We start from the raw sequence: 24,260 nt of genomic DNA, 5'->3' as shown, positions 1-24,260 counted from the left end.
CATGCGCTTTAGAAAATCCATAAAGACCTGTCTTTTCACACTATAAACAGTTGGCATTTTCTTTAGTATTATCTCTCTTACATGGTTAGTTGGCTTTTCTAGCGCCAAGAAGCCTCATACTGCATGCGCGCTTTACAAGTTGTTTCAGTTCATTACTTCCTCATTTATACCTCGCTGATGTATACTATTCACATTAGTTTTTATCACTAACGTAAGGTTCTTTATATGTTTACATTTTTACATTGTGCTTGATATGCCTCCTAACACCACGGCCCTGGAGTCAAGCGATCCTGGCTGAAGAGGGGCGAAACCCCGAAACCGGTCCTAGGATGCTTGTTTCTAGTCCAGGGAGGACCTGGCCTGGCAGTTCGGGCTGGACTGTTCCCATGAGGCACAGGGTCAAGACTGATTTGCATATGGCTGGGTTCAAACTGGAACGGCATGGTGAGCAAAAAAACGATGGCTTTAGTCCCAGATCTCTGTACTGGGGTGAATGTATGACATTGTTCTGCATTCTGTCCATCAACTGTTGTTTTTGCATTTGTCACCCCGAGTGGGACGGGTATGCCCAGACGTGAGTCCCGTGCTCTCCATGCCACTGGAATCAAGCTATCCTGGCTGAAGAGGGGTGAAACCCCGAAACCGGTCCTAGGATGCTTGTTTCTAGTCCAGGGAGGACCTGGCCTGGCAGTTCGGGCTGGACTGTTCCCATGAGGCACAGGGTCAAGACTGATTTGCATATGGCTGGGTTCAAACTGGTACGGCATGGTGAGCAAAAAAACGATGGCTTTAGTCCCAGATCTCTGTACTGGGGTGAATGTATGACATTGTTCTGCATTCTGTCCATCAACTGTTGTTTTTGCATTTGTCACCCCGAGTGGGACGGGTATGCCCAGACGTGGGTCCCGTGCTCTCCATGCCACTGGAATCAAGCTATCCTGGCTGAAGAGGGGTGAAACCTCGAAACCGGTCCTAGGATGCTTGTTTCCAGTCCAGGGAGGACCTGGCTTGGCAGTTCGGGCTGGACTGTTCCCATGGGGCACAGGGTCAAGACTGATTTGCCTATGGCTGGGTCCAAACTGGAATGGCATGGTGAGCAAAAAACCGATGGATTTAGGCCCAGATCTCTGTACTGTGGTGAATGTATGACATTGTTCTGCATTCTGTCCTTCAATTGTTGTTTTTGCATTTGTCACCCCGAGTGGGACGGGACGTGGGTCCCGTTCTCTCCATGCCACTGGAATCAAGCTATCCTGGCTGAAGAGGGGTGCATTTGTCTCCTTAATTCAACCAGATGAAAAGTTCACCTGTCGCCACTAAAGTCCTAGGTAACCGCTCTGTAATCCTCAACATGAGGGGTTTAACATACCCCACTCCCCCCTGCCCTCCTCATTCAATGCACCCGGTGTCCTGGAGTTACTCTAATAAACCCACTGCAAAGATAAATAAAAAAGCTGCTCTCCATCCCACACCCCCCGAGGACCACGTGCTTTCATTAAGTTTTATTTACCGCGATTCCGCAGAGAGAGCGGGATCGCAAAAACGAAATAAATAAATAATGGGCGAGACCTAATTAACTGATGCACACTAATTAAAGCCCTGCTAATGAACTGAAAAGTGCAAGCAGGAAGAAATGAGAGGCGTCTGATTGTCCAACCTGCTGTTCTTTGAATATGGATGGGGCTGTGTGCCGCGCGGTGTGGGCTGGAGGTAGAGAGAGATGGGCACTGTCAAAGGAGGAGAGCTGTGGCGTGGAGTGTAGGAAAGGGCCCTTTTTATATGGTCACCCACACACTTCTTTCTTCAATGCTGATAGGTTTGACTCTGACAGTGCACTGAGACCTGCTAGCCAGGCCCCAGTGCCAGTGTTTTCTCTCTAAAACACGATGCATATGAATTGGCAACCCCCATTGGCAAGGACTTTAACCCCCTTATAAGTCCCTGGTAAGTGCATGGGAGTTGAAGGCGTCACTAGGGCCTGAAGCACTGTTTGTGCCACCCCGAGGGACCCAAGGAAAAAGATGACAGCAGTTCTGCCATTGCAAGCTGCAGGAGCAGCGCAAACTGCTCAAACTCGACTTTGTCCTCGCCATGACTGGCAAGGTCAGAGCACTATTTTCAATGTATGCAAATCACCCCTAAATAAGGCCCCCTGATCCCAGGAGGCAGGGTGCATTGTATTAAAGGTGTGGACATATAAGTGCTTATTTGTCCCTATAGTTTCCTCCTTTCATTAAGGGCTAACACAAGTGTTCAGGGGGCCAGAGTATAACATGGGCTGGCACCGGCCACCCCCAGGTTGCCAGCTCCATTATGGCCCTACTGAAAAGTGTAATGTTTGGTATCCAACAACTTGTCTCATCAAACCAACCTTTTCCTAAAGTCGGATTTAATGTGACATGCATCCAGGTGGCTTCCTTAGAAGTTGACCACCTGGTGGCTCCAGCCTTTCCTGTACACTGGCTGACAGCCTGCAGCGGCTGCAGCCAAGACTGGAATCAGACCCCCTGCCAAGAGTTGTGAACTCTCTCAGGAGGCACAACGGAAGGCCTGCCTGGGCAAGAGGTGTCGCCTCCCTCCCCGGCAGGATGGGTAGTGAAGTGGCACATCAAGGCAGTGAGCTTCAAAGCACTCACTGCCTCTGATATGCAATCACGCTTCCTCCCACAGGAGGAAAAAGCCAACCCCCAGCCCCAAGCAGATTTACAACATGGGTAGGTGGGAAAATGTAATAGTCAGGAGGAATGTATGACGTTACAACGCATACATTTACATCGCGGTACATTACATTGCGGTTTTGACAACGCAAGTCGTTACAACGACTTGCGTTGGAGGGCGCTGGACTTAGGAGTAGTATAATTTACTATTCCAACTCCAGTCTACGTACAGTAGGGAAGGTGTTGGATAGTAAATTATACTATTCCTTGTCCTAGAGCGCCATCTAGCGCAAGTCGTTGTAACGACTTGCGTTGTAAAAACCGCGATGTAATGGCATCGCGATGTAATCCCCGCGTTGTAAACGATGTTTCCCGTCAGGAGACGTACACCCCCAGAAGGCTAGTCACACCCCTAGGGTAGGCTACCTGCTCTGTATAGCCAAAGAAGGGTTCTGCAATAGTGGCTTATGGGTAGAAAAGTTGCCCCCCTTCACAGGAAGTTGTCACCTCAGGAGCCGATTAGCGGCTGGGGCCAGTAGCTCAGTGGCTACTACCATCCTTACCCCTAAATGTAGTATTTAAGGGGATCCCCTAGGACTCATGAATCAGATTAGATCGACTTGCTACCAAGGACAAATAAGAGACTGGCGTCTGCAACTTTAGGATGTGCAAAAAGCAAAGGTGCAATAACCTTCACCTGTCGCAACTACCCTGCAACTGCACAACTGCTACTCTTCCCGGACCAGCCACTGGCTCCTAAGGCAAGAGGAACCACTCTGAAAGCCAAAAGCAACACCAGAACTCCCTTGGACTAGAAGTACTAGTCCCTTGCAGCCGGCAGATAAAGCATGATCCTGGGACCAAAGAATTACTGGCCATCTGGCCTGCGGAAAGATGGCACAAAAAGAAATTGTGTGCCCAGTGTATTGTGGGTCCTGACCTCCAGCAAGTTTCAGGCAGCTACCATTTTCTCTTGGATGTCGAAATATCACATGGCTGAGCTTGCGGCTTCCAAAGCTTGTTGGTGGCCAGTCCAGCTACCACTACCTTTGTTCAACACTATGCCTTGAGGGAACGCTGCAGCTTCTTTAACTTGCCACCTCAGTGGCCCTGATGTCGAGTTTTTACACCACTTTCCTCACCAGTACTGTCTAAGCGTTTAAGACAGCAAACCTATGGCTCCTGCTTCAGCACCAGGGACAGCCGGGACAACTCTGCAGCCGGGCGCTACGAGCCAGGTAAAATTCAACTGACTGGCGAACCCTGGTCCTGGGGTCCACATCACCTCACTCCCCACCTGCAAATCACTGATTGTCACAAGTGTATCTTCCCATTGACCGCAAAGTTAAAGTTGTGCAAGAGTGAAATGCACTGATTATACTCATCTGATTGTTTTTTTGTTTGTCTAAATTTATATAAAAATCTGCTTTATTTTTATAAATTGGTGTTGGATTTCTTTCAAGTTGTGTCAATTACTTATCGCCCAAGTTGGTTGGTACTCTGAAATGCTTAACACGTTCCTCCAGTAAAGTATGACTGCTCTGTGTCACAGTACCAGGACTGAGCTAGGGATTTATTAATGTTAATCCATAGGGCCTGTTTGGGGGAACGTGAAGGTATTGCATAGTGAAGCCTAACCAGCCCCCTACGTAATACATAGCTGTCCTACAAGGAGAGAGTTTGTGAGATGAGGAAACGATACAAGGGATAGAAAAGGTGACCAAGGGGAGCAATGTGAAGAGGGAGAGCTAGACAAGTGAGACAGGTAGAGCAAGGAGGGATCTAGATGAGTGAGAGGGCTATTCCAGGGAGAGAGCTAGACAAGGGAGAGAGGGAGACGAGAAAGAGAGCTAGAGTAGGGCGGGATCTAGATGAGGGAGAGAGCTAGACGTGGAAGAGAGCTAGATGAGTGAGAGCTAGGGAGAGATCTAGACAAGAGAGAGCTAGATCAGGGACAGAGCTAGTGCAGGGAGAGATCTAGATGAGGGAGAGAGCTAGAGAAGGGAGAGAGCTGGACCAGTGAGAGAGGTAAAGCAGGGAGGGATCTAGACGAGTGAGGGAGCTATCCCAGGGAGACAGGTAGATGAGAAAGACAGCTAGAGCAGGGGGAGATCTAGATGAGGGAGAGAGCTAGACTAAGGAGAGAGCTAGACCAGGGAGAGATTTAGGCCAGGTAGAGAGCAAGACTAATGAGAGATCTAGACAAGAGAGAGAGCTAGATGAGGGAGAGAGCTAGTCTAGCGAGAGAGCTAGACCAGGGAGAGAGCAAGGCCAGGGAGAGAGACAGACTAAGGAGAGATCTAGACATGAGAGAGAGAGCGAAAGCAGGGAGAGAGCTAGATGAGGGAGAAAGCTCGAGTAGGAAGAGAGGTAGAGCAGGGAGAGAGCTAGACCAAGAGAGAGCTAGACTAGAGAGAGAGGTAGACCAGGGAGGGATCTAGACCAGGCAGAGAGCTAGACGAGGTAGAGAGGTAAACGAGGGAAAGAGCTAGATGAGGGAGAGAGCTAGATCAGGGAGAGAGCTAGACTAGGGAGAGATCTAGACAAGAGAGAGAGCTAGAGCAGGGAGAGAGCTAGAGCAGGGAGAGAGCTAGAGCGGGGAGAGAGGTTGACCAGGGAGAGAGCTAGAGCAGGGAGAGGGGTAGACCAGGGAGAAAGATGGACGAGGAAGAGAGCTAGATGAGTGACAGACCTAGACCAGGGAGAGAGGTAGACCAGGGTGAAAGCTAGAGCAGGGAGAGAGCCAGACCAGGGAGAGAAGTAGACCAGTGAGGGTGATGGACAAGGGAGAGCAGGTAGAGATCTAGACAAGGGAGCAATGCGAAGGAGAGCAATAATCCAACAATGAAGGGCTACGATGAGGTGCACTCAGAAGAGAGACATGTGACAGAACAAACGAGACGTGATTGTGAGCTGAAGAGGTGTGAGTCAAGAGATGTAAGTAAACTCAGAAAAGAGAAAACTGTTGACCAGGAGCAGAAGAGAGAAGACTAGGTAACTTGAATCTCTTCATCGAGGCACCAGCAGAAGCTGTAACTGTGCAATAAAATCATATCTCTGCACCCTCTTCAACTAAAGACTGATATCTCTCATACCTGGTGAACATGCACAGACAGACATGATCCACTATTAGCCAGGCTATCACCCAAGTCATGTATCATGAGAGTGCCTGGTAGCACACGCAGACCTGCAGATCTATGGTGTATACTAGAAAACTTCCTCTAGCTTGATGAAGGTCAAAAATGACAAACTATGTGAAAGTTTGCCAGTGGAAAAACTATGCATGTCCCTAAAAAGTCCTTCTGTGGGGCTAGCAATGTCTGTGTGATACAGCTCAGGATGCCCCGCAGAAGGCTGCTCGATTACAAAGAGGGGGGTTGAAACATTTTTCATCCATTGACCAGCTGGGGAGGATGTACCTGAACCAAGCCACAAGGCAGAGTCTGTGATGTGCTCATTTTATCAGGAAATGTTCTGTGGGATGGCGCTATAATTGTGGGGTTTGGTGATTTGCCGAATGTCAGACCTCTTACCTCAGATCCCCATAGAGCTCAGGGCTTACGTTGGGCAACATGTGGAGTACAGAGTTATCATGTAACAAATGTGTTGAGTCCTAAATGTTGTTTATTAAAATATCATCCATTTTGTCTGTAGAGCTTTTCTTATCAAGCCCGGTGGGGCAATATGTTTGCAAATGATATTCAGGATACAATATTTATGTTATTGAATGTTCTGACCACCATATTCTGGTGCCACACTTTAAGGAGATGTATTGTAAAAAAAAAAAAATTACATCCAGCGCGAACAGCTACCCGAAGGCATCCCGGCATGGGGGGCCGTCAGGAAGATTAAGCAAGCCATTGCCCAGAGTCACATGGTGCTGGGATGACCTGCCATCGGTGCCGGCAATCGAACCATGAGCCCTAGATTCAGCGTCAGTCGCCCTGGCCGCGGCGCCACACCTCTTCCACTTCTCTTTTGGAGACTCGCCTTGTGCTGCCTGCGTCACGATGATAGTGCAATGCCAGTTTCACATGGTTTGTTTTGTGTCCTTCACAGGAAGTCCTGCTGAAGAGAGCTGCTGACCTTGTAGAGGCCCTCTATGGGATGCCGCATAATAACCAGGTACGTGATACCACACAATAAACATGTACTGGGTACTCTGAAATCACCACACAAGACACTGAAACAGGACTTCACACTATAACCAAGTGCATGGTGTCACACAATGAGCAGGCGTCTGAAGCCAAACAATAGCCAGATACAGGACTTCACACTATAACCAGGTGCATGGTGCCACACAATGAGCAGATGTCTGATGCCACACAATAACCAGAATCATGACTTCACACCATAACCAGGTGCATGGTGCCACACTTGAACAAGTACTGGATGCCAACCAATAACCATATACAGAACTTCACACAATACCCAGGTGCATAGTTCCACTCAATGACCAGGTATCTGGTGCCACACAATGACCAGGCACATGATAGCACACGACAAACAGGCGAGGGATACAAACCAATAGCTAGATAGGGTCTTCAACATATTGATAAAGGGTGGCTGAAAATGCCCCAAAACTAAGCGGAATACAATATTCAGGTACATAGTATCACACAATAATCAAGCACACAATGCCATGCAGTGGCCATTTGTGGGTTGCCACAACAATAAACAGGCGTGTATGTTTGTGGGATGCCCGGTGATACACAGGTGCTAGAGATTCTCTGGGTACTGGGCACGCCATCCACAGCAGTGCCTATGCCATTTGTAGTTGCTTCCACTCGGCCTTGCTTGGCATAGCCTGACAGTGCAGCTCTCTTCAAGACCTGTTGGTACCAATTCTTAACGTAGAGCCAGCGTGGTCTTTGGCTCCTCCCACAGCATTATTACCCTCTCACCTCATGCTATTGACTGTTTGGTGTATCATTCCATCTCCTATGAAGTGTTTGCATTGCAATGCACGAGGGACTATTTTACATCACAAAAGTACACTGGATCATCGTGCATTAAATTGTAAATTGCGTTGTACACAGAAATGAATCACATTGTGGTTTGTTGACTGCAGCAGGATTTTAGAATTTTTTTGACAGTTAAATGCCAGACAAACCTATTGTCTTTGCTTGTTAGTTTAAGAGCTATGATGTATTAATGTCCAATCACAGACTCTTTTTCCAAGGCCCCTTTTTCTTTTCTCTCACAGTGCTCCTGGTTTTAAAACTCTTGACCTACAGTCAATACTGCCTGAATATCCCATTTCTTATAGGGCCACAGAGCAGGCTGCATTAGGTATGTGAGTTGTTTCCAAGCCGCGCGCTCAGGGTGGCCGCTGATGGCTCTCACTCAGAGACACAGCTAAGCAGAGGCTTACTGCTGCAGCTGTGGCCCCCCCTCCCCCAGCTTGGGGTTATGTGTTACTACACCCCACCGTCCCCCCTTCCCCCACCCGATACATTGCTTGCCAGTACATGGCCTGATATCCCATCGTTTGAGGAAGCGGGCGTTCGCGCCGAGCCTCTTTTTTGTTGCTGTTTTTTTGTTTTTTTATTAAGTTAAAGTTTCCCATTTTTTAAAAGAAATTGTCGTACTAAGGCAGTGCAGTAGCAGTTGTTAACCTCCTTGTTTTATTCAGGAAACGTATCACAATTGATTTATTTATTGCCACCACCTCTCACTTGTGAACTGTAACAAACCACTGATCTGCTGCAGTTCAGGAAGGCCTCAAAGACCCGGCTCTTTCGGCACTAATCTTCTCATGTCCTCACCTTTCTTCTCCTCTCTCTAAGGAGCGTAGCGCCTAGACACCTACAGGTATTAGAGCGCTTTGCAAGTGTCACTTCATTCGTTCATTTACAGAACTCCTAAGCCCTCATTTAGAGGACTGCGGTAAATCTATGAGCAGCATTTCTATGGGGGCTAGTTCCAGTTAGCCTGATCTACCATTTGCTAATCTCACTCTGGGGTAGCGCAGACATTGCACTCTGCTGTGAAATGATCGATACATTTACCAGATTTTTGGTAACTTTGGACAACTTGTAATACTGAATTGTGTTTCAACCCATTTTCTTTCAATGTGGCATCCCCAGCCGCCGCAAAGGCTTGTCTTTCTGGTAATCAGATGGAATTAGGATTTTGAAATCACAAACAGGGACTCACTTTTAGAAAAGGGTTTTTTCAAGTTTTTGCTATTATTGGAAACAGAGTTACGAGCAGCCATTTGTGGGTGGCAAGCATACATGTGTTCCGTTAGTTACAGACCGGGTCACTGGAATTATGCTGCAGGGATGGGCCAAATTGTACAGTGGGATTGACTATATTATGCAAATGATGCACCGTAATACGGCACATTTTGTGATAGTATTACTTCACTATTTTGTTAGTTTTACACATGTTAAAACTGTAGGGGCATAGAGTTCACCCCATTAATACCAGTTTAACACCCAAACAGTTCAATAAGAAACAGAAAGTTGACCAGGCAACCATTGTGAGACTTCCACTGCTCAGCATCACTTGTTGCAGTGTTTTTAGTAACTTTAGATCCATTTGAGCTATAATTGTTTTTTGGTAAAATCTTCAGATTATGCAGCCAATGATAGTTTATGTGGCAAATGGAACAAATCCATAATTCTCAGGAAAACTCCGCAGAAATGCATAATGCCAGTGGCCCTGGTTACGGAGCAGTGAGTTGTGCCTTTGAGCCCAGGTACCATTGAGGCTAATGGGGCATATTTGCTAGGAGCTTGGCCCGACGCTGCGTCTTTTTTTGGTGCACCAGCGGTGTTGTCAGCGCTCCGTATTTACAAACTGACGCATCGGGCCCGATGCATCAGTTTGTGTAGGCCTGCATCCCATGAGACCTGCGCTGTGTATAATGTATGCAGGGTAGGCGTTCCCAAGTAGTAAAGCCACTGAGACCTGGCGGAGTGACATTTACAAGTTTTCACTGCGTCACTCTAACCCTTGAATGTGTCAGAATGCCAACTCCTCTTCAAACCGGGAGCAGGAATTGACGCAGAGGCTTTACAATGGGAATCACCTCCGTTTTTGACACATTGCTGTAGTTGTGTCAAACTTATGACCAACGACAGCAATGTGCCACTTTTGGGCCCACAGATACGTATTTCTGACTCATCAGGGGATACTTGTGCCGTGGAGCTCTGCATTGTAATTACAGCCCATCCGTGGCATTATAAGGATATCTGACGCAGGCGCAATAAATTTGGCGCTTTGTTGCTGATGCGTCAGTTCTTAGAAATATGCACCTTAGTACCAGACAAGCTCTAATTGGCTGTCCACCGCTTTCATACACATAAGGATGCTCGCCAATGTTCTCCCCCCCCCTGGATCGACTCCATGTGGAGAGGAGTCAGGTGTGACCAGATTTATGACTCCGGATTGCAACCGTTCCGGGTTTAATTGCATGGATCTCTGTTCTGACATTCTCAGTTCCATATTATAATTAAGGCTCTCGGTTTTCCATTTTTACGGATTTTTACAGATAATTACAGACAGAAAACAAAGTGTTTCCTGTTTGTATCTATTTTTAAAAGCGGAAAAATGCAGAAAAGTGTGCTTCTTATTGGTGACTCTCCATGCTGTTTTTTGTGATTTCTAGGACAGCTGAGCAGACAGTCAGCATGGGAAGTTAAAAATAGGTTCAGATTTCTCTAAAGCAGGTTTATGGTAACAAATATTTGTATTAGTATGATAATGCTCAAATTTACCTGAAGGTGTAGTGTTTTGCTAGATTTGGCTGCTTAACTTGCTATAAAACGACAAGCAGCAAAGAGTGCATGTTTACCAGTTGAAAAAATTTGGACATATACAATTTAAGACTCCATATATTCGCAAAACACAAATTAATATGGATAAATACCAATAGGATGAGCCAAAAATAAATCTGGATAAATACAGACGGAAATGCTGAAAATATAAATACCATAAAACTGGGAGCCCTAATTATAAAACCACACGTAGGATCCAAGGGAGTACCACAAGGAACATATCACTCCCTATCTAAATGTATAACTCACTAAAGATATGTTCTACTAGGGGTCGGGTTGATGGGCTGTGTAAGTGAGAAAGAAATGTCCTAAATGGACAAGAACCCTCACTCACCCAAGGGTGACATGCTTTATCATTGGGATCCCTCCGCACATGGTGGCCAGCCGGTCCCCAATGTGGGCTTCAACTCCCCACCTAGTGAAGTGATGTGGGGAGGAGCTGAGGTGTTTTAAGGCAAAGGGATGCCGAGAAGTATCTCTGGTGAGTGAGGGACAGAGTGCAGTCAAAAGAGTAGGGAAGTAAAACTATCTCAAGGACTCAAATATTTTTATTACGTAGTGTCCTTGGATAGTATTAAAAGAGCAGAGGAAAGGGGTTTAAAACAAATATACCCCTAAAAGGTCAACATGTTTCGGCCTTTCATCGACTCAAACAGGAGTTCTTAGCCTTTCATCAGGACCAAAATTTAATTGTAAGTCACTCTGTACATATGTATATATCTCACGCTGGGTTATGATATGGTAAGAAGGCTATACTGGCCATTTCCAAAAGTTTTGGTCATTAATCTGCCATCTCCATCTGTGGGGGAGGGGCATGCTTATACTCTCTGTAGCCACAAGGTACCCTTCAGCCATCTCGGCATTCTGAACACAGTTCTCAGCCAAGTGACCTATGGAGTAAGGGTCCTGGCGATGGAGGGTGGGTGGGGTGGGGGCAATATGGATTTAGGGCTTAGACCGAGGTGGATTAAAAAAAATAAGTGGGGGTCGGCGGGGATCCGGTTTTAAGGCTCAGGACAGGGGTTGAGTATTTTTAAAAAAGGGCTGGGGGTCGGGTTTGGGAGGATTCATGCTTGGGTCTAGTTTTAGGACTTAGGGCAGGGGTTGAGTATTTTAACAATGGTTGGTGGCCGGGGGTTGCCAGGACCGGTTTGAGGACAGGAGTCAGGGAAAGCCTTTACCACGCATAGGCCTTTAACATACATGCCTTTACAGCAAAATTTGTTGTAATGGCTTGCGTGGTAAAGGCATATTCATTATAAACAAATACGTGGTAAAGGCATACGAGTTGTAACACATGCGTGGTGAAGGCATGCGTTGCAACAGAATGCGTTGTACCGTCATACATTCGCCCTCCTGGGGTCAGCAGACCACCATCTCTGTGATTGCTTTTAAATAAAGCAATGGATTTTGGGGGGAAATCCAGCCCGTTTTCCTCTTGTTGTATTTGCACAGGTGTGAGTCAGCGCCACCATGTGGTAGCTATCCTAGCTGACAGTATCTCCTCTCGGTGTCCCTGTACAGCTGTGAGTCAGCGCGTCCTCGTGGTCTCTCCCTGTAATGGTAGTCTCAAATGTGAGTCAGCGCCTCCTCGTGGCCTCTCCCTGTAATGGTAGTCTCAGGTGTGAGTCAGTGCCTCCTCGTGGCCTCTCCCTGTAATAGTAGTCTCAGGTGTGAGTCAGCGCCTCCTTGTGGTAGCTATCCTAGCTGGCAGTATCGCCTCTCTGTGTCCCTGTACAGCTGTGAGTCAGCGCCTCCTCGTGGCCTCTCCCTGTAATGGCAGTCTCAGGTGTGAGTCAGTGCCTCCTCGTGGCCTCTCCCTGTAATGGTAGTCTCAGGTGTGAGTCAGTGCCTCCTCGTGGCCTCTCCCTGTAATGGTAGTCTCAGATGTGAGTCAGCGCCTCCTCGTGGCCTCTCCCTGTAATGGTAGTCTCAGATGTGAGTCAGCGCCTCCTCGTGGCCTCTCCCTGTAATGGCAGTCTCAGGTGTGAGTCAGTGCCTCCTCGTGGCCTCTCCCTGTAATGGTAGTCTCAGGTGTGAGTCAGTGCCTCCTCGTGGCCTCTCCCTGTAATGGTAGTCTCAGATGTGAGTCAGCGCCTCCTCGTGGCCTCTCCCTGTAATGGTAGTCTCAGGTGTGAGTCAGCGCCTCCTCGTGGCCTCTCCCTGTAATGGTAGTCTCAGATGTGAGTCAGCGCCTCCTCGTGGCCTCTCCCTGTAATGGTAGTCTCAGCTGTGAGTCAGCGCCTCCTCGTGGCCTCTCCCTGTAATGGTAGTCTCAGATGTGAGTCAGCGCCTCCTCGTGGCCTCTCCCTGTAATGGTAGTCTCAGGTGTGAGTCAGTGCCTCCTCGTGGTCTCTCCCTGTAATGGTAGTCTCAGGTGTGAGTCAGCGCCTCCTTGTGGTAGCTATCCTAGCTGGCAGTATCGCCTCTCTGTGTCCCTGTACAGCTGTGAGTCAGCGCCTCCTCGTGGCCTCTCCCTGTAATGGCAGTCTCAGCTGTGAGTCAGCGCCTCCTCGTGGCCTCTCCCTGTAATGGTAGTCTCAGCTGTGAGTCAGCGCCTCCTCGTGGCCTCTCCCTGTAATAGTAGTCTCAGGTGTGAGTCAGCGCCTCCTTGTGGTAGCTATCCTAGCTGGCAGTATCGCCTCTCTGTGTCCCTGTACAGCTGTGAGTCAGCGCCTCCTCGTGGCCTCTCCCTGTAATGGCAGTCTCAGGTGTGAGTCAGTGCCTCCTCGTGGCCTCTCCCTGTAATGGTAGTCTCAGGTGTGAGTCAGTGCCTCCTCGTGGCCTCTCCCTGTAATGGTAGTCTCAGATGTGAGTCAGCGCCTCCTCGTGGCCTCTCCCTGTAATGGTAGTCTCAGGTGTGAGTCAGCGCCTCCTCGTGGTCTCTCCCTGTAATGGCAGTCTCAGCTGTGAGTCAGCGCCTCCTCGTGGCCTCTCCCTGTAATGGTAGTCTCAGCTGTGAGTCAGCGCCTCCTCGTGGCCTCTCCCTGTAATGGTAGTCTCAGATGTGAGTCAGCGCCTCCTCGTGGCCTCTCCCTGTAATGGTAGTCTCAGATGTGAGTCAGCGCCTCCTCGTGGCCTCTCCCTGTAATGGCAGTCTCAGGTGTGAGTCAGTGCCTCCTCGTGGCCTCTCCCTGTAATGGTAGTCTCAGGTGTGAGTCAGTGCCTCCTCGTGGCCTCTCCCTGTAATGGTAGTCTCAGATGTGAGTCAGCGCCTCCTCGTGGCCTCTCCCTGTAATGGTAGTCTCAGGTGTGAGTCAGTGCCTCCTCGTGGCCTCTCCCTGTAATGGTAGTCTCAGATGTGAGTCAGCGCCTCCTCGTGGCCTCTCCCTGTAATGGTAGTCTCAGCTGTGAGTCAGCGCCTCCTCGTGGCCTCTCCCTGTAATGGTAGTCTCAGATGTGAGTCAGCGCCTCCTCGTGGCCTCTCCCTGTAATGGTAGTCTCAGGTGTGAGTCAGTGCCTCCTCGTGGTCTCTCCCTGTAATGGTAGTCTCAGGTGTGAGTCAGCGCCTCCTTGTGGTAGCTATCCTAGCTGGCAGTATCGCCTCTCTGTGTCCCTGTACAGCTGTGAGTCAGCGCCTCCTCGTGGCCTCTCCCTGTAATGGCAGTCTCAGCTGTGAGTCAGCGCCTCCTCGTGGCCTCTCCCTGTAATGGTAGTCTCAGCTGTGAGTCAGCGCCTCCTCGTGGCCTCTCCCTGTAATGGTAGTCTCAGGTGTGAGTCAGCGCCTCCTTGTGGTAGCTATCCTAGCTGGCAGTATCGCCTCTCTGTGTCCCTGTACAGCTGTGAGTCAGCGCCTCCTCGTGGCCTCTCCCTGTAATGGCAGTCTCAGGTGTGAGTCAGTGCCTCCTCGTGGCCTCTCCCTGTAATGGTAGTCTCAGGTGTGAGTCAGTGCCTCCTCGTGGCCTCTCCCTGTAATGGTAGTCTCAGATGTGAGTCAGCGCCTCCTCGTGGCCTCTCCCTGTAATGGTAGTCTCAGGTGTGAGTCAGCGCCTCCTCGTGGTCTCTCCCTGTAATGGCAGTCTCAGCTGTGAGTCAGCGCCTCCTCGTGGCCTCTCCCTGTAATGGTAGTCTCAGCTGTGAGTCAGCGCCTCCTCGTGGCCTCTCCCTGTAATAGTAGTCTCAGGTGTGAGTCAGCGCCTCCTTGTGGTAGCTATCCTAGCTGGCAGTATCGCCTCTCTGTGTCCCTGTACAGCTGTGAGTCAGCGCCTCCTCGTGGCCTCTCCCTGTAATGGTAGTCTCAGCTGTGAGTCAGCGCCTCCTCGTGGCCTCTTCCTCGTGGCCTCTCCCTGTAATGGTAGTCTCAGCTGTGAGTCAGCGCCTCCTCGTGGCCTCTCCCTGTAATGGCAGTCTCAGCTGTGAGTCAGCGCCTCCTCGTGGCCTCTCCCTGTAATGGTAGTCTCAGGTGTGAGTCAGCGCCTCCTCGTGGCCTCTCCCTGTAATGGTAGTCTCAGCTGTGAGTCAGCGCCTCCTCGTGGCCTCTCCCTGTAATGTAGTCTCAGGTGCGAGTCAGCGCCTCCTCCTGGTAGCTCTCCAGCCTGGCTGTCTCTGCTGAGGCCTGTTCGTGATGCTCTAGTCTAGAGACTGCCAGTTGAACTCCCTCCCCCGGCCTGAGCTAGTGTCTCCTCTCGGGCGCTTCCCGGGTCCCTGCAGGGGCATCTCCCGCCCTGGCCACGTCTGCCCCTTCATTAGCCCCAGACCCGGGTACTGCCCCTTCCAATTACCGCGCGTTAAAGGTCGCGGTGGTCGGATGTCGTCCAAGGGCTCGCGCTGTCACAGGAGCTGACGGCGGCACGTGGCCCTAGTTACATATTCATTCATTACTTCTTATGTGAGGCTATTATCCACGTATCGACTGAAAGCAGCGAGCTAAAGGAAAGAGCTTAACACATGCCCAAGAGCACGCGTTTTAGTTTGTCGCGGGCAAGCAGTTGCCGCTTGGAATAAGGCTTTTCCGTTCTATTTACACGTTGGTGTTTTGATAAATTCCTCTATTTTTAATGTTTAATTTTTGGCAAACAGTGTCTAGGCAGTCAGCATTCTGTTCAAAAGAATAAATTCCAGAACTCTTTTTTGCATTTATTTTTTATAGTGAATAATCGTCTGGAATTTGTGAAATATAATAAGCTTTACTTAAAAGCTATTATAGCTTTTTTAAAGGATTTTACAGTCTAATCTATTTTTCATTTTAACAAAATATTTATACCATGTCACAGTATGTCTAAATATACAGCACCCCACAGAAACTTCCATTAAATAGGAACCGACATTTTCTTGACAATTTCACTGAGATTTTCTGTGAAATTATCCACGGGAATATTCCTAGATCTGCACAAAAAAATCCTCATTCTGCTGAAACTTTGAACTGATTTTTCTTGAAAGAAAGATTTATTTGGGTAACGATTCTGTGAAATCTTATGGGGAAATGTTTTTCTTTTCTTGGAAAGTGCCTGCGAAATGTAGAGTCTCTGGGATTTCTGTACAAATGCCCTTGGACGCTTTCATTAAAAACTCTGGCAAAATCTCAAGAAAAGAGGTTTGTCATTCTATCAAAGTTACAACAGAATGGAAAATTTACAGCAACTCTGTGTAAATTGCTACAGTACATTTGATTGTGATTTGTATAGAAAATGTAAGTTGCCTTTTGGAGAAGTAGTCAATGAGAGATAAAACACGTTTCACTTAGATAATATAACTTTAACATACACTACACCTAAAGCTTACAATGAAATAAACCCTATGACGAGAGAAAAACTGTTTGACAGAATGTCTTTTCCTAAGAATCTTTTTTGTGGCTTGCTTTGCCCGTTTCCTTTGGGCAGTCTTTAGTGAAGTTATTTGCACTCAATCTCTGTGGAGGGGTTTGTGGCCTAGCATTTGTCCTCAATTCACTCACAGAGTGTGGGGGCTTCAGTTTGAGAATTGTTGAGAGCAGAAACAATCACTTCTTCTCTCTGAGGATGGAGTTTACCCTTTATGTGAAGAGTTTTGGAGGCTACATTAGCCGCACCCATCTGTTGACTCAGCGACTCAGCAGGCGGCCATTTTGCCTCAGGTTTTGAACAAGGTTTTTTGTTTTAGAAGGCTAGAAATATCTGATTGCTTCTAAAGCACGGGCCTGCAAATACCTACAAACATACTATAAAAAATGAGAAAAATCTAAAGTTCATGCGACTGCCACTGGTGGGGGCAGTAAACTTTTTCATCTCAAGGTGGACAATTCTACTAAATGGTAAACATGAACCAACTCGCTCTTGTGGGGGTGTCCATGCTGTGCACACAATAGGTTTGTTGTAGTGTACCTTCAACATGTCTTTGAGTACAGAACCCCCTCCCAGTTCATGTCGGTGTGTCTCCTATTCCTCTCTCTTGTGAGTGAGTGATTGAGTGATTCAAAAGTACACATTATTACATTTTAAAGAGTTGTTAAATAAATACACAGACAAACCACAGTGTTTTACCTATCAGTCATAGAAACTGTCATAGAGTTCATACAAGGGGCCAAAATGTGCCATCTTGTGAGTTTTGTTCTGGTCTCCAGGGATGGAGCGGAGCTCATTTTTTGCCTCTCCCTTTGCAGGACCACCTCTTGAAGCGAGCAGCGGACATTGCCGAAGTCCTGTACAACGTGCCGCGCAACACCAGCCAGCTGACGTCCCTCACCGGCAACCACGCCCACTCAGGAATGATGGGAGTCAACTCCTTTGGAAGCCAACTGGCCGTGAACATCGCAGAAGCAAACCAGGGTACGGATCAAGGTGAGCGCATGCGTGTGTGTCTGATGTCGTGTCATGGCTAAGGCTGGCGTAAAGTTGGGTCTGGATCAAGGCTAGCGCATGCATGTGTGTCTAATGTTGTGTCATGGCTAAGTCTGGCCTAAAGCTGGGAATGGTTTGAGGTGAACGCATCTATGTGTGTCTGATGTCGTGTCATCGCTATGGCTGGCGTAAACCTGGGAATAGATCGAGGTGAGTGCATGTGTGTGTGTGTGATGTTGTGTCATGGCTAAGGCTGGCATGAAGCTGGGTCTGGATCAAGGTGAGTGCATGCATGTGTCTGATGTGTCATGGATAAAGCTGGCGTACAGCTGGGAATGGCTCGAGGTGAGCTCATGCATGTATATCTGATGTGTCATGGCTAAGGTTGGCGTAAAGCTAGGTCTGGATCAAGGTGAGCGTGTGTGTCTGATGTCATGGCTAAGGATGGGGTAAAGCTGGGTCTGGATCAAGGTGAACGCATGTGTGTGTGTCTGATGTCGTGTCATGGCTAAGGCTGGCGTAAAGTTGGGTCTGGATTAAAGTCCGGGTGTGTGTCTGATGTCACGGCTAAGGCTGGGGTAAAGTTGAGTCTGGATCAAGGTGAACGCATGCGTGTGCTTCTAATGTCCTGTCATGGCTGAGGCTGGGGTAAAGCTGGGTCTGGATCCAGGTGAACACATCCGTGTGTATCTGATGTCGTGTCATGGCTAAGGCTGGCGTAAAGCTGGGTCTGGATCAAGATGAGCGCATGCATGTGTGTCTGATGTTTTATCATAGCTAAGGCTAGGGTGAAGCTGGAAATGGATCAAGGTGAGTGTATGTATGTGTGTCTGATGTTGTGTCATGGCTAAGGCTGGGGTGAAGCTGGGTCTCGATCAAGGTGAGTGTATGTATGTGTGTCTGATGTCATGGCTAAGGCTGGCGTGAGCCTAGGTCTGGATCAAGGTGAGTGCATGTATGTTTGTCTGATGTTGTGTCATCACTATGGCTGGCGTAAAGCTGGGAATGGATCGAGGTGAGCGCATGCATGTGTGTTTGATGTTGTGTCATGGCTAAGGCTGGCGTGAACCTAGGTCTGGATCAAGGTGAGTGCATGCTTGTGTATCTGATGTTGTGTCATCGCTATGGCTGGCGTAAAGCTGGGTGTGGATCAAGGTGAGTGCATGCATGTGTGTCTGATGTCGTGTCATGGCTAAGGCTGGCATAAAGCTGGGAATGGATCGAGGTGTGCGCATGCGTGTGTATGAAATGTTGTGTCATGGCTAAGACTGGCGTAAAGCTGGGAATGGATCAAGGTGTGCGCAGGCGTGTGTGTCTAATGTCATGTCATGGCTAAGGCTGGCGTAAAACTGGGAGTGGATCAAGGTGAGCACATGCGTGTGTGTCTGATGTTGTGTCATGGATAAGGCAGGCGTGAACCTAGGTCTGGATTAAGGTATGTATGTGTGTCCGATGTCGTGCCATGGCTAAGGCTGGTGTAAGGCTGACAATGGATCAAGGTGAGTGTATTTATGTGTGTCTGATGTCGTGTCATGGCTAAAGCTGGCGTGAAGCTGGGTCTGGATCAAGGTGAGTGCATGTATGTGTATCTGACGTGTCATGGCTAAGGCTGGGGTAAAGCTGGGTCTGGATCAAGGTGAAAGCATGCATGTGTATCTGATGTCGTATCATGGCTAAGGCTGGGGAAAAGCTGGGTCTGGATCAAGGTGGGTGTATGTATGTGTGTCTGATGTGTCATGGCTAAGGCTGGGGTGAAGCTGGGTCTGGATCACGGTGAGCGCTTGCGTGTGTGTCTGATGTTGTGTCATGGCTAAGGCTGGCGTGAACCTACGTCTGGATCAAGGTGAGTGCATTTATGAGTGTCTGATGTCATATCATCGCTATGGCTGGCGTAAAGCTGGGTCTGTATCAAGACAAGCGCATGCATGTGTATCTGATGTCGTGTCATGGCTAAGGCTGGCGTGAAGCTGGGTCTGGATCAAGGTGAGTGCATGTATGTGTGTCTGATGTGTCATGACTAAGGCTGGGGTAAAGCTGGGTCTGGATCAAGGTGAACGCATGCGTGTGTATCTGATGTTGTGTCATGGCTAAGGGTGGCGTAAAGCTGCATCTGGATCAAGGTGAGTGTATGTATGTGTGTCTGATGTTATATCATGGCTAAGGCTGGGGTGAAGCTGGGTCTGGATCAAGGTGAGCGCAAGCGTGTGTGTCTAATGTCATGTCATGGCTAAGGCTGGGGTAAAGCTGGGTCTGGATCAAGGTGAACGCATGCGTGTGTGTCTAATGTCGTGTCATGGCTAGGGCTGGGGTAAAGCTGGGTCTGGATCAAGGTGTACACATACGTGTGTATCTGATGTTGTGTCATGGCTAAGTCTGGCGTAAAGCTGCGTCTGGATCAAGGTGAGTGCATGTATGTGTGTCTGATGTGTCATGGCTAAGGCTGGGGTGAAGCTGGGTCTGGATCAAGGTGAACGCATGCATGTGTGTCTGATGTCGTGTCATGGCTAAGGCTGGCGTGAACCTAGGTCTGGATCAAGGTGAGTGCACGTATGTGTGTCTGATGTCATATCATCGCTACGGCTGGTGTAAATCTGGGAATGGATCGAGGTGAGCGCATGCGTGTCTGTCTGATGTTGTGTCACGGCTAAGGCTGGCATGAACCTAGGTCTGGATCAAGCTGAGCGCATGCATGTGTGTCTGATGTCGTGTCATGGCTAAGGGTGTCGTAAAGCTGGGCATGGATCAAGGTTAGTGCATGCTTGTGTATCTGATGTATCATGGCCAAGGCTGACGTGACACTGGGAATAGATTGAAGTGAGTACATGCATGTGTGTCTGATGTCGTGTCATTGTTAAGGCTGGCGTGACGCTGGGAATGGATCGAGGTGAGTGCATGCATGTGTATCTGATGTTGTGTCATCACTATGGCTGGCGTAAAGCTGGGTGTGGATCAAGGTGAGTGCATGCGTGTGTGTCTTGTGTCGTGTCATGGCTAAGGCTGGCATAAAGCTGGGAATGGACCCAGGTGAGTGCATGCATGTGTGTCTGATCTTGTGTCATGGCTAAGGCTGGCGTAAAGCTGGGAATGGATCAAGGTGTGCGCATGCATGTGTGTCTAATGTCATGTCATGGCTAAGGCTGGCGTGAACCTAGGTCTGGATCAAGGTGAGTGCATGTATGTGTGTCTGATGTCATGCCATGGATAAGGCTGGTGTAAAGCTGAGAATGGATCAAGGTGAGTGTATGTATGTGTGTCTGATGTCGTGTCATGGCTAAAACTGGCGTAAAGCTGGGTCTGGATCCAGGTGAGTGCATGTATGTGTGTCTGATGTGTCATGGCTAAGGCTGGGGTAAAGCTGGGTCTTTAACAAGGTGAGCACATGCGTGTGTGTCTGATGTTGTGTCATGGCTATGGTTGGCATAAAGCTGGGAATGGATCGAGGTGAGAGCATGCATGTTTGTCTGATATTGTATCATGGCTAAGTCTGGCATGAAGCTGGGTCTGGATCAAGGCGAGCGCATGTATGTTTGTCTTATGTTGTATCATGGCTAAGGCTGGCGTGAAGCTGGGTCTGGATCAAGGTGTGTGCATGCATGTGTGTCTGATGTCGTGTCATGGCTAAGGCTGGTCGTGAAGCTGGGTCTGGATCAAGGTGAGTGCATGTATGTGTGTCTGATGTCGTGTCATGGCTATGGCTGGCGTAAAGCTGGGAATGGATCGAGGGGAGCGCATGCATGTGTGTCTGATGTCGTGTCATGGCTGAGGCTGGCATAAAGCTGGGAATGGATCAAGGTGTGCGCATGCATGTGTGTCTAATGTCGTGTCATGGCTAAGGCTGGCATAAAGCTGGGTGTGCATGAAGTGAGCACATACGTGTGTGTATGTTGTCGTCTCATGGCTAAGGCCTGTGAACCTAGGTCTGGATCAAGGTGAGTGCATGTATGTGTATCTGATGTCGTGTCATCGATATGGTAGGCGTAAAGCTGGGAATGGATCGAGGTGAGCGCATGCTTGTTTATCTGATGTGTCATGGCTAAGGGTGGCGTGAGCCTAGGTCTGGATCAAGGTGTCGTACCACGGCTAAGGCTGGTGCAAAGCTGGGAATGGATCAATGTGAGCATGTGTGTACGCGTGTTTGTTCTCATGGGTCATAAGATACACCAATGCAAAGCGCAGGTTAGCACATGGGGTAGATCACTTGGCATATACTCACCAGCTAACATATCAAGAGAAGGAAAGGAAATACATAAGACACTGATAAAGGGGGGTGCAAACACGAATGTCGGTTAACGGGTCATGGCCAGGACTAATACGTCGCGGAGCATGCACCAAGGTAAAGGGAAACAGATGATTCTCCCTACTAGTCAAGTCAGTGCCTACTCCAAAGCTGAAAACAGGGGAAAGGCAAAACTATGTATGTGTGTGTTTGTATGTGTGTGTGTGCGCACGTTTGCCTGTATGAGTGTGTTTGTGTCGCTGATAGATCTCCTGTAGGATAAGAAAAAACCAGGACAGATACATGTGAGTGCACCTCAGCAGGTGTCTGTTGACAGGAATTGGCCCCAGATTAATGTAAGCCCGTGAGCCTTCGTCTGGTACCAGACTACACAGGCCTGCGCAAACAAAGTCTGTGGTGAGGGGAGTCCATATTTGTCTGCCTGCTGACTGATCTTGGACATGATTAGCACAAAGCAGGTTAGGAATTGAGGTAAATGGATGAATGTGTGCATGATCAGATGGTCACGGGGACCAGAGCAAGGGTAGGATTAGAGCTAGTTGCTGCGCCTCCCAGTTGTCAGAACAATGGAGTGCTCTGTCACACGCCCCCGTCAGCTCAGACCCTTTTCTCTAGGAGTCTCAGGTCGGCAGGTCAACTAGGACCTGGATGTTCACTGCAAGGCTGGTTACCATCTCATCACACCAATTTTAAACCAGCATTGCGGTAGTGCTAGAGTTGAATAACTTTCGTAAATTCGGTCCTGATGAAGTGCCACTAGACGCACTAGGGGCTACCACTGGCACGAAACATTTCGACCATATACATTACACGGGCCCTGTAGGATCATTACATCCACTCAGGGTCGCTCTCTTTTAATTAGGCTAGGAATAAAATATTAGAAAGTGTTGTCCTAGACCTATTTTAAAATCACTCATACACTCACCGCACTACCTAGCCCACACACCGGCACACACCATACAGCTTCATCAAAAAAAGATCTCTGCCATAGAGCCCCATCATGGGTGCCCGTCGGGCATTGCAGCGCCAGCCCGACGAGGAGCATGCTCGATGATGAAGCATGACATCCTCCGGGGTGTGGGGGCACTTTTTAGAAAGACCTGAATTTTCCCTCACTTCAAGGAACTGCATACCCCCTTAATTACATGCATGATGAGAGATGCCACACAAACTGGTGCAAAGACGGGTAGAGTCCAAGGTGAGTGCATGCATCACGGCAAGAGTAGTACAGATATTACACCCTTGTATTATTTAGTGACCCAAGTTCACATCTTAATCTTTAGTCCCTACAAAATCTCAAGCCCTATTTAGAGGGATTTTGCTCTTAAATGTTACTTCACAGGATTATCAATTGTAAAATAAAAATTGACTCTAACATGCCCCACATAGCCCTATTTTCCACTCCAAAGCACTCCCAATAACATTGAAAGTTTCTTATTAATATTATATTAATATTAGGTTTCAGAATTGGTGCTCTTTGCCCCAAAATACCTTGGCCCTGATTTAGAGTCGGCCACATTTTTTGGCACCAGCCCTGTCCACCCAACTTAGAGTGTATAAAATGTACAGACTCTATATCAAGGGTGGACAGGACATCTGCCAGTTTGGTATCCATCTGCCAAAGGGTCTTTGTATAGAACGCATCTACTGAGGTGGGCGTTCGACAAGTGTGGAGCGCTCACTCGACAGTCACAACAAAATACTTTAATGCACATGTTCTCACCCACGGTGCTCTCAAAAAGAGGGGAGAAACACCCTACTCCACCAATAAGCAATCATAGGATTGACACACAATGTTTTGATGCTATGAGGCACTCGTCATTATATCAAAATGTAGTATCTAGTACAGTCTACAATACAGAAAGAGAAATGATTCTTGATGATATTACTTTATTGTTCGGTCCCATAAGCTTTAGTCAACACGTGTTTCGTTGTATATGGGGAGGTCTCACCAGGACTTTCTCAAGGCTCTTAAGATTCCTGAGATCTTATAGATGGTCCTCAGTTCCGGTTGAATTTACGCCTCCAATATGTACTGTCTAGTCTTAGTGTGTCTCACTAGAAATGTAAGCGTCTGAGTCAGTAGGCTGCAGACCTGCATCTGTCCCGGACTTTCTCTAGGGAGGACTCTCCCGGTCACTCAATTACTATTGGACAGGATGGAAGATATTCTTACATCTGGAGACCAAGTCATTTTGTTGCATACAGCATGGATCAGATATCGGACCTTTCAGTGTGGCAAATACACATACACAACATTGAGGAGGGCAATAGGAGGCAATATTATTGGCAGCAGATTATTGTTCTGCACCAAACATAACACAGATCACGCTACAAAACTTACATTCTGGGCAGACTCTACAGAAAATTCTGCTGCTTGCATGTCTAGTGGGACACACTAAAGCTGGACATTACATATTGGAGGTGTAAATGCAACCGGAACTGACGACCATCTATAGGATCTCAGGAATCTAAGGGCCTTGAGAAAGTCATGGGAAGACCTCCCCATATACAACGAAACACGTGTTGGCTAAAGCTTACGGGATTGTCTTAAGAGAACAATAAAGTCTTATTATCAAGAAGCCTTTCTCTTTCTGTAGCATACACTGTACTAGATACTAAGGGGCCTATTAGGATGGCGGGCGGACCCTAGCGGTGCTGGGACTGGCCGCCAGTGGTGCGGCGGTCCCGCACCGGCAATTAGGATGCCACCTCCACTGTGGCGTGGCATCCCCTATTCCCAGCATTGTGGCAGGCGGTGCTCCCAGCACCGCCCGCCACAATGCTGAGAATGCACGTAGTGCATTGTCATGCACAAGGTGAC

General features: G+C 48.4%; 1 protein-coding gene across 5 annotated transcripts in view; it reads left to right on the top strand.

The window, feature by feature from the left end:
* LOC146863413 (transcription factor COE3-like) overlaps window positions 1-24,260 on the top strand; it is a 464,528-nt gene that overhangs the window by 425,157 nt on the left and 15,111 nt on the right. For 4 of the 5 annotated variants that reach the window (XM_085642844.1, XM_085642843.1, XM_085642845.1 and 1 more), the window contains exons 12-13: window positions 6,717-6,782; window positions 17,022-17,199. In XM_085642844.1, the coding sequence (XP_085498970.1) occupies window positions 6,717-6,782; window positions 17,022-17,199 (244 nt within the window). The remainder of the gene's footprint in view (window positions 1-6,716; window positions 6,783-17,021; window positions 17,200-24,260) is intronic. The other variant, XM_085642842.1, reaches the window with a different exon arrangement.

This window comes from Triturus cristatus, chromosome 2_2 (assembly GCF_964204655.1).
Source record: "Triturus cristatus chromosome 2_2, aTriCri1.1, whole genome shotgun sequence".
NCBI lineage: Eukaryota > Metazoa > Chordata > Amphibia > Caudata > Salamandridae > Triturus > Triturus cristatus.
The sequence above is the reverse complement of the archived record's forward strand: the minus strand, read 5'-3'. Positions and strand labels throughout refer to the sequence as shown.